Source organism: Myodes glareolus, chromosome 4, assembly GCF_982192425.1.
Source record: "Myodes glareolus chromosome 4, mMyoGla1.1, whole genome shotgun sequence".
NCBI lineage: Eukaryota > Metazoa > Chordata > Mammalia > Rodentia > Cricetidae > Myodes > Myodes glareolus.
In genome coordinates this window covers 48,896,518-48,907,136 of record NC_142029.1, presented here as the reverse complement: position 1 = coordinate 48,907,136, position 10,619 = coordinate 48,896,518, and the positions used below count along the sequence as shown (strand labels likewise).

At 45.6% G+C, this 10,619-nt stretch overlaps 1 protein-coding gene across 2 annotated transcripts in view; it reads right to left on the bottom strand.

The window, feature by feature from the left end:
- Positions 1-6,478: 6,478 nt before the first annotated feature.
- Positions 6,479-10,619, bottom strand: part of Rasgrf1 (Ras protein specific guanine nucleotide releasing factor 1) — a 108,982-nt gene continuing 104,841 nt past the window's right edge. For both annotated transcript variants that reach the window (XM_087905467.1, XM_087905466.1), the window contains one exon: positions 6,479-7,765. In XM_087905467.1, coding sequence (XP_087761593.1) covers positions 7,673-7,765 — 93 coding nt within the window. In that variant the 3' untranslated portion in view covers positions 6,479-7,672. The remainder of the gene's footprint in view (positions 7,766-10,619) is intronic.

Here is a 10,619-nt window from a genome sequence, read left to right as displayed (position 1 = left end):
GTCACTCCCACCCCACCCCACCCCCGGTCCCGCCTCTTGGTGTATGTAGCTTCCCGGAAGTACTCCAAGCACATCCAGCTCAGCTCTACACAGCTTTGGGCCAGGGACATCAGCTTCAAGGTCCTACACAAAGCCTTCCTCTAGAAAGTCTCATTCAGTGTGACCACAATCACTGCCTTGCTCTCCTGGGTCACGGCCTCATAGAACTCCAGGACGTCAAGGAGAAGCTGTCATGTGACAATGAGAGCAACATCCAGGGTTTCCTGAACCACATTCTGGGGCAGGCAGACAGACAGTGCTGCTGTAATGCATATCTTTGGTGTTCTTGATGACCAGACTCCCAGGCTCTTGTTCTAGGTCGTTCGAAAGCACTAGACTTGTTTCATCAGCTTGGTGTTTTTTTTTCCCCCTCTGAGACGGTGGGTCCAGCATTCACCTGGATCTGTTCCCTGGAGCTTGTTGGGGGAGCCAGGCAATGTAGTGGGCAGGTTGGTGCAATACCTCATTTATAGCTGCTTTAAATTGAAAGTAGCTCTAGGAACTCTTGAGGCCCTGGTGGTTAATCTTGACTGTCAACTTGATGGGATTTAGAATCCCCATGGAAGCAAATCTCTGAGCATGTCTGTGAGGGAATATTTAGGCTAAATTAATCTAAGTGGGAAAATACCTCCTGAATATAGGCGGCGGCACCAGTCTGTGGGCTGGGCTCCTGGACTAAATAAAAAGAAGAAATTGAGCTGAACACATTCATCCTTCTCTTGTTCCTGGATATGCACGTAATGTGGCCAGTTACCTCCCACTCCTGCCACCACAGATTCCCCTGCCACGTACAGTTGATCCCTGGAAACCGGACACCAGAATAATCTTTAAGCTGCCTTTGCCAGATATTTTGTTTCAGTAATGAGACAAGTAACGAAGAAAGTCATGAAGGGCAAGACATCAACTTTTACAGTGTGTGTCACAGAGTTGGGAGGGACCCTAAAAAGCCAGTTAAATACAAACACATGGAAAACAAACTTGTCTCCCCAGGAATTAATCTGTAATGTAGAGAGAGTAGCATTAATTGACTTTGACTTTCTTTGACTTCATCCTTCCGTCTTTCCTTCCTTCCTTCCTTCCTTCCTTCCTTCCTTCCTTCCTTCCTTCCTTCCTTCCTTTCTTCCTTCCTTCCACCCTCCCTCCCTCCCTCCCTCCCTCCCTCCCTCCCTCCCTCCCTCCCTCCCTCCCTCCCTTCCTTCCTTCCTTCCTTCCTTCCTTCCTTCCAGAGCTCAGAACTGATCCAGGGGCCTTGAGTTTGTTAAGCAAGCGTTCTATCACTGAGCTAATTCCTCAACTGTTTCCTTTTTGTGAGGCATTTTGTACATTATCTACCAAAGATCTATCAAGCCCAATGTCAGTCATCTGTATAGGATCCTGAGGTCAGTGGATGTCTTAGTTAGGGTTTTTATTCGTATAAAGAAACACCATGATCACGGCAACTCTTATAAAGGAAAACATTTAATTGGGTCTGCTGGCTTACAGTTCAGAGGTTTATTGCATTATCATCATGATGGGAAACATGGTGACACTCAGGAAGACATGATGCTGGAGAAGGAACTGCGAGATTTACACTCAGATCTGCAGGCAGCAGGAAGAAAGACATGGGACTGGCTTGAGCATTTGAAACCTCAAAGCTCACCACCAGTGACACACTTCCTTTACAAGGCCATAGCTATTCCTATAAGGCTATACCTCCTATTAGGGCTACTCCTTAGGAACCCATGAGGGCCATTTTATTCAAACCACCACAATGGAAAATACTGGTGTCCCTGATCTTGCCTAATATACAAGTTTGGCATCTGGGGCATTGCTGATTTCTGAAGTTTGATTTTTAAAAACGTTACATTAAAGGTTATTTGTGGGCTGGGGAATGACTCAGTGCTTAAAAGCTCTTGCTGTCCAAGCTGACCACTGGAGTTTTGGATCCCCAGCACCACGTAAATGCTGGGTGATCTAGAAAACATCTTGTAATGCCAGCATTTGTAAAGTAGAGATGGGAGATTTCTGGAACAAGATGACTAGATAGGTGATCTAGATAGTTTCTGGGTTTGATGAGGAAACCAAGCCTTCCTTCCTATAGAAGAGTATTACATACCATTACAGGAGGCTGTAGTTTTGGTCTATGTTCTGCGGTGGGCTTCAACAAGATTTGAAAAGCACTCTGATTTGAAAAACAAATTTGAAAAACAAATTAGAGTCACTCACATTCAAGTTCCACATCACCAACTCCAAACTAAGCTTTTTATCTGACCTTTAAAACCAAAGGTGGGATGTGGTGGCATATGCCTTTAATTTCAACACTGGGCAGGCAGATCTCTATGAATGAGTTCAAGGCCAACTTGGTCTATGTAGCGAGCTCCAGGTCAGCCAGGGCTACACAATGAGACCCTGTTTCAAAAACAAACCTAGCAACATCCAACCAAAACCAAAATAAGCATACAAAAAACACCCACAAAAACAAAAAACAAAAAACAAAGCATAGCCAGATGAAGGAGAGATAACAGCCAAATTTTCAAACAGGTTGGTGACAGCAGAATGAAGTACCTTCAGTTCTGAGAGTTTGCTTGGAGGTTCTGGGCAGGGAGAGCGCTACACATATTCTGAGTCCTTTTCTATTTGGGAAGGATACAGTTTCAGGCATGTACATGGATCGATGAGGGAGGAAGGGGACACCTGCCTAGTCAGCCAGATCAGCTGCGTCAAGCCTGGTGATCAACAGGGTGACAGTTTTCACAGTCAGATCATTCTCATGTCCCTTTCTGTCTTAATCTGCACACCAGAAGTTACCTTATGCTAAGCAAGAAGTTATTTTTCTATTGTCTGACTCTCCCTCCTCTATAAGAAAAGCAGTCTTGAGAGGACCAGACAACTTGTGTGTGTTCATGTGTAAGCTGGTGAATGCATGCATGTGGAAGTCACAGGTCGTCATGCTTAGCATTTTCACATAGGGTCTAGAAGATTAAGCTAGGTTTGCGTGTCTTCATGGCAGGCAGTTTACTGACTGGGCCGTCTCCTTAGCCTGGTTTATTTTTATTTATTTTTTAAGATACTGTCTTATGTACTCCAAACTTGAGTACTCAATCTTTCTGCTTCAGCTTCCAGTTGGGATTGGAAGTGAGAGCCACCGCATCTATTTATTCTATGCCTAGTATTTTAAGGTTGAGTATTTATCTGAAGTACTTGTGACTGGAAACTTTTTGCGGCCCGATAAACCTCTCCGCTGACGCAATAATCCAAATCAGACTAAATCAAACTGAATTAGAAAAGCCCAGGTTTAAGGGGTACCAGCACTTCCGAGTGGCCTTCCAGCCCCTAGAGAGGAGACGGGAAGGAAGACTGAAAAATCACAAGTTTGTTCTCTGGGTTGCTGTTTAAATACCTTGTGGGAGTGGTCTTGAGCATCTCTGGGGAGGGGTCATTGTTTGGCAGGCTTTCTCTAGGGTGGAGTCCAGACTGAGGCAACTCCCAGGGGAGGGGGCTTGGGATGGGATTTCCACCCAAACAGTGACTAGAAGTGCTTTATGGTTAAATTTTTTTTATCTAAAAAATGTTACATTTATATAAAATGAGATATCTGGGGATTTGTAGCCTAAGTCTAAAAGTGAAATGTGTGCACTATTTCCTCTGCACCTACACACATAGCCTGAAGGGAATTTGATACACTATTTTAAAAATTCTTTTAAGTGTATGAGTGTTTTGTTTGCATTTATGTCTGCGCATCAATTGTCAGGGCCCCTGAAACTGGAGTTTTAGATGGCTGTGAGCTGCAGAGTGGGTGCTGGGAACTGAACCCAGGTCCTCTGGAAGAGGAGTAGGTAGGTGATCTTGATGGCTTATGTGTGGCTCCAGCCCCTCATGCACTATTTTGATGTGTTCCATCTCATGAAATCAGCTATGAAATTTTCCACTTGTGGTACCATGTTTGGAAATCAAGGAGTTTTAGGTGTAGGAGCATTTTGGATTTTGGGTTTTCAATTAGTGATGTGTGGCTTATGTTGGCTCAATTAATTCTACTTTGTGAAGCAATAGAATTTTCCTTTGTGTATGGATGTTGTGATTGAGTATGTGTCTGTGCACTGTGTGGGTGTCTGTGTACCAGGTGTATGCCTAGTGCCTTGTGGAGACCAGAAGAGACTGTTGCATGCTGGAACCGGAGTTGCAGACCATTGTGAGCCACCATGTGGGTACTAGGATTAGAGCCTGGCTCGTGTGAAAGAGCAGTCAGTTTTTTGTTTGTTTGTTTTGTTTTTGTTTTGTTTTTTGAAGCTAGCGTTTTGCTGTTTTTTGGAGCCTGTACTGGAACTAGCTCTTGTAGACCAGCCTGACCTCGAGCTCACAGAGATCCACCTGTCTCTGCCTCCCAAGTGCTGGGATTAAAGGTGTGCGCCACCACTGCCTGGCTCAGTTTTCTTGACTACAGAGCCATCTCTCTAGTTGCAGATACTCTATTCATACTCACTTTTTCCCGTAAGGAAACTGAGTCTCTGAGTGTTGAGTGACTTTGCTGGTCTCATTTAGCCAGCAAATATTAGTGACTTTTCTTGGTACTGTGACTACATCCCTGACAGAAAGTAGTTTAAGGGACAAAGCCCATCATGGTGGGGAAGACATGGCAGCTGGAGCATGCGGCAGCCGGTTATGTTGCATCCACCGTCAGGAAGAAGGGAGAGATGCTAGTTGTACTCTGTTGAGCTCAGTCATGGAGCTCAGGCCATGGGAACCCAACTGTGTTTAGGGAGGGTCTTCCTGCCTCACTCAGACCCTTCTGAAAATACATTCCTGGACATGGTTGGAAGTGAGTCTCCTGGGTGATCCTAAGTCTAGGCAAGTTGACAATGAAGGTTGACAACTACAGGGGTGAAGCTGGGAGTTAAATCTAGACTTCATCCTTCAGAGAGCACTGTATCTCCGCTTTGCCCTTCCTTTAGCCTCACCACGAATGGCAGGAACTGAAGAGCAATTAGAGAGCCAGCTGGCTTCATGTCTTTGGGAAGCTGGTCTCAGGAAGCACCAGAAGTAGACCACACCTCACAAGAGGCCCCCCAACATGTGGTGGTGGTGGTGGTTATGGGTGACAGTGAGGAGACATCTGAGGTGGGGCTTGAGCCCACGACTCATAGTGAAAGACCTAAGTGGTGACCAGCTACCTCCTCTTGCAGGCAGTGCTCGGCCATTCCCATTTGCTGTTCTGCTCATCTTCCGCTGCTATCCCTGGATGCTTTGGACAGCACAGTATGTGCAGACATGGTATCTCCCAAGCCTTGAGTGCTCTGCCCTTTGGATCCTTTGCTCTGGATTTCTATTTGTGTGCTTGCGTGTGTGTGTGTGTGTGTGTGTGTGTGCGTGCACGCGCATGCGTGTGTACATGTGACACAGTGCTCATGTGGAGGTCAAAGGACAGCTTGCACAATTCAGTCTTCTCCTTCCATCATGAGAGTCTCAGGGATTGAACTCAGGTTGTCAGGCTGGGCAGCAAGAGCAGCCTTTACCGACTGAGCCATTTTGCCAGGCCTCTTCCAGGTCTCCCATGGTTTGATGTCCTCCCCCGTATCTCCATTTCTTTCCCGACAACTTGAACACCCTGCTCATTCATGCTAGCATCTCACAGACATTCTAACTCTTTCCTGTATCTGGGCCTTCTTGCATGCCCCTCACTACGCATGGCACACGCCTCCCCACGCTATCTGCTTGGCAGATCATCTTCTCTCAGTCTTGGTGTCCACTCTTGTGAAGGTCTCTTCCTCTTTTCACTTTCACCCCACCTTTCCTTGGCATCCCCAAGGTACTTTCTGCACCTGTGCCTGGCAGTGTGGCTCTTACAGTCTGTTTCTCTAGTCATCAGAAAATGGCTCCACATTTCTTCCCTTCCCTTTCCCATTGAGAAGAACAGAAACCCTCTCTCCTCGTGTTTGACATGTAGACTGTTATATGTCATTCTGAGGCTAGTTTGAAAGAAGCCCTTGTGTATTTCTTCCTGAGACTTGGAGTGGTCACTCCTGGACACCACAAGACACCCAAGTCACATAAAGATGCTACTGTGAATGACGCTGTTGACAGTCTTAGAGCACCTGGAAAACATCAACGTCCAGCTGTGTAAGACCACCATCTTGGGTATCGACAGGTGGCACCTTCACAGGACTCCAGTCCATGCTCCTGTACAGTTGATTGAAGTCTCACGAGAGTCCACAAGCAAGTGATGCTAGTGGGGCCCATTAAACCCGCAGAACTGGGGAAAGTAATGCAAGTAGTTTTAGACCATTCCTTTTCTGAGTGATTGGTTTTGGGAACAATGGGCGATGGAAGCAGTCAACCTCATCAGACCAAAGCAAGGATGATGTCACTGTCACTTGAGAGTTCTCTGCCAGCTCAGGGACTGGTAAGGAACAACTCTCATCCAGTATTTCTTGTGGGAACAAATGAAACCCATCAAAATGCACCGTTCACCCTGAGATAGAATAGATTTATTAGCAAGAGGTAATCAGGAAACATATATTTTTACAAAAATGGAAATTTTTTCCAAACAAGCTGTAAGTTGAAATATTTTAGGGCTTGAAATAGAATTCTCATACCACTAGGTATTGCTTACAGCAAAAGTTGTCTGTCTGCTGTAATGGAGCATGCCTGCCAATTCTGAGTGTTCTCTCTACTGTACAATGTAAAAAAATCATGGTAATATTCACAGAATAAGCACTACCTCACTATATTCCTGCTAGAAGGCATTTAGACAGGACTACAGTATATGCAATAAAAACACTCGGTTATTGATTTCCTAATTCTACGTCATGGGACTAATTACCACAAAGTATACAGACTCAGGGCATCTCAACATAAGCTTGTAGTGACTGTCAGGCAGCTGAAAGAGGAGAAGTGACGTTTTTGTGTTCCTGACTTCCAGCGGAGGCTGGGCAGAGGTTGGCCAGAGTCACCATGACATTTTCCTAGAGAAGTTCCAGGGTTGTGTCCACTTCTGCTGAGCCTGCTTTTCATGCTATCTGGTGTTAATCCTAGAGCAGAGGGCAGCATGGTGCCAGAAGTGGTGGCATTTGGTGCAAGGGGCGTGGTTCTCAGTTGAGAGGACTCCCTTCCAGCCAGGTTAACTGGGATTTGACAGATGGGGACTGTTGAGACCTGCAATTTTGGCTGAAGAAGCTGCTTTGGAAAGGGGCATCACCATCAGCAGGAAGGGGTGTCAAGGACTGGACTTGCAGGTATGGCTTCCCCCTCCCTCCTCCCCCTCCCCCCACCCAGTTATAACAACTACATGGAACATGCTGGAGAGGATGCCTGGGTGGCCTGAGCTAACCCAGGGGCCTGGGCTGGGAGGGACAAAGCAGGGCTGGAGTTTGAGACTTGTGTCACGTGGTTCTGTCTCTCCTTCTGATTGGAGTGAGGGTCTGGGAGAGCTGACAGGGGGTGCAGCTGTTTGAAGGAACAGGCTCCGCAGGGGGCGGGGCAAAGTCTGAGACAGTGAGGACATTCATATTCCGGTTCTACAGGAATCTAAGAACAAGAACAGATTTGTATTCTTGGAGAAGCACATAGTGAAGAAGAAATCCAGAGGAGCTAAACGATTATGTACAATATCATATAGCAGATGTCCATGGGGGGTAGCTGGGGCAGGTTGGGGGCAGCTTCAGGTGGGGAGTTTTGGTTCGATTCGGAGAGAAGACTCATAGAGACTTTCTTCGTCCATTACAAAAGATTGATCCAGTAAGTACTGAGTTACCTGAAATGAGAGAAAAGAACAATCGAATTAGGGGATGTCCCAGGCTGGGGACATTGGGTTTTTTCTTCTCTTTTGGTTTTTTGGGATAGGATCTTAGTCTATAGCTTAAGACAGGTCTAGAAGTCATTATGTAGCCCAGGTTAGCCTTGAGCTTGAGACCATCCTTCTGTTTAGTCTGCAAAATATGGAGACGGCAGATGTACAACACCACACCTGGGGGATCCAAACGCTTTTATAGGTTCAGGACACACACATGTGAGACACAGTGTTTTGGTCTCCCACCCGCAAGGGTCTTGCTATGTGACAAGGCTAACTCTAGACTCAAACTCAGGATCCCTTGCCTCAGCTTCTCAAGTGCTGGCTCCATCATATTTGGCTGTGCTTTGTCTTAATATAACTTTTCTATTTAAATTTTGTTTGAAGATTTACTTTGTGTCTTGCTGAGGTTAGAACTACGGAGTTATAGCCCCAGTTCCTGTATTCTCTTAATAAACATTTTTTTTTAAATTTATTTATTTATTTATTAAAAATTTCCACCTCTTCTCCGCCTCCCTTTTCCCTTCCCCTCTCCCCCTCCCCCTCACTCTTTAGTCTTAAGAGCAGTAGGGTTCCCTGCCCCGTGGGAAGTCCAAGGTCCTCTCCCCTCCATACAGGTCTATAAAGGTGAGCATCCAAACAAACCAGGCTCCCACAAAGTCAGTCCATGCAGTAGAATAAAAACTCAGTGCCATTGTCCTTGGCTTCTCAGTCACTCATAATAAACATCTTAATAGTAATAAATCACATGTGGGGGACATTGCTCTTGACTGCTTTTCTTCCGTTTTTCTTTTTTCTTTATCTGATCTCTTGAGGAAATGTTTTAGACTTGAACAAAGCAAACAACTCCCTGAAAAGGCTCATTGTTTAACCTAGGCGGCAGGTGCGTGGGTGTTAACACTTCCTTTAGTGTTTCAGGTTGAAGAATTCTCCAGAATCCTCAGGTGTTTATGTTGACACCAGCAGGGCTGTCTTGGGAAAGGGTCCGCGTAGACTCCCTATGGCCGAGTCTGACATAAATGTTAGTATGCAAAAGTGAGAAATGTCATTGTCTTTCCTCCTGACTGTCCACTCTCCTCGAGTCTCAATCATTTGCTGAGCTCCTGCACACTCAACAAGAGGCCAGAGCTCTGACCTTATAGGTATTCTCTGGACCCAATGTTCATGTGTTTGTCAGTCTGGAGCCAAATGTGCCCTTCTCTCTCCATAGAAACCAAGAGCAAGAAGGGAAAGGAACGACACCTGTATTCTGTTCTTGGCAGGCCAGTGGTAGCTGCTGAGGGGAGATGAAGCCTGTGGCTTTTGCCTTGGGGAACTGACTCTGTCACCAGGAAGGTCAGAAGCAGTTGGATGCTGATTGACAGGAACAGATGAAATTATTGCTATGTCTGACTGACAGCTCACACCCTGTACCTCTAGGAAGATGACCTCAGATGTCAGAGTCTAGCTTCACCCAGCTCTGCAGGTAAAGACATGATGACCTATGACTGTATGAAATGAACTAGACTTTTAGCCCTAGTGGGGAGTTCCATGGAAAGGGTTCTCTCTGGACTTGTCGATGCATTCAGCTCCCAAAGCAGACTGACCAGGGCTTTCCACGGGAGCACAAAGTTCATTTCCCTGTTTTCCTTGAGCTGGAGACTGCTGACAAATCCATCAGGCCAAGCCACTCAGGGAGTTGGAGGAGCAGTGGTGTTCATCTTGGACATCAGAGCTTGAGAGGTTAGAGTAGCGGCAGAAGACAGAAAAATGCCCTGAAATTTTGTTGGGAACTTCTGGGACTTTCCAGGTGCCATGTTAGCACGACAGTGCTTTCTAGATATAGTGTGTGATGCACTAACAAAGCTCCTCCAAACACTGCTAAATTTAAATGGATAGTTATGCCGCCTTCTTCTTCTTCTTCTTCTTCTTCTTCTTCTTCTTCTTCTTCTTCTTCTTCTTCTTCTTCTTCTTCTTCTTCTTCTTCTTCTTCTTCTTCTTCTTCTTCTTCTTCTTCTTCTTCTTCTTCTTCTTCCCCTTCCCCTTTCCCCTTCCCCGTCTTCTTCTTCTTCTTCTTCTTCTTCTTCTTCTTCTTCTTCTTCTTCTTCTTCTTCTTCTTCTTCTTCTTCTTCTTCTTCTTCCTTCTCTTCCTCCTCCTCCTTCTCTTCTTCTTCCTCTCTCTCTCGCTCTCTCTCTGAATGTAGGTGTGAGCTTGTAAGAGTCAGAGGACAGCCTTTGGTGTCCATCCTTGCCATCTCTTCTTTGCTGTGCACTGCAGTGTAGTCAGGCTAGTTGTCCTGAGGTTCTGGAGATTTTCTGGTCTCTGATTCTCAGTTATAAGCGTCAGAGATTCCCATCCTGCCATAGGAGCACTATGCTTAGATTTTATGGGCTTTGGGGATTTGAATTCAGGTGCTCGTGTTTACACAGCAAATGCTTTACCCACTAGGCCAGTGGTTCTCAACCTTCCTCACTGAACCCTTTAATACAGTCACTCATGTTGTGGTAGCCCCCAACTATAACATTATTTCATTATTTTTAATATTTCATAATTGTAATTTCACTACAGTTATAAGTTATAATGAAAATATCTGTGTTTTCTGAGGGCTGTATGTGACCCCAGTGAAAGGGTTGTTCGATCCACAAAGGGGTCATGACCTACACAGGTTGAAAATCACTGCACTAGACCATCTTCTCAGTTCTTGAGATTATTTTTTTTTTATGAGCTAAATGATGTGCAACCGGGGATATAGCTCGGTTGGTAGAGTGCTTGCCTAGCATGCACGAAGGCAATCCTGGCTCTCTGGAGACATTTTTAAAAAAGTGCTAAATACAGTGG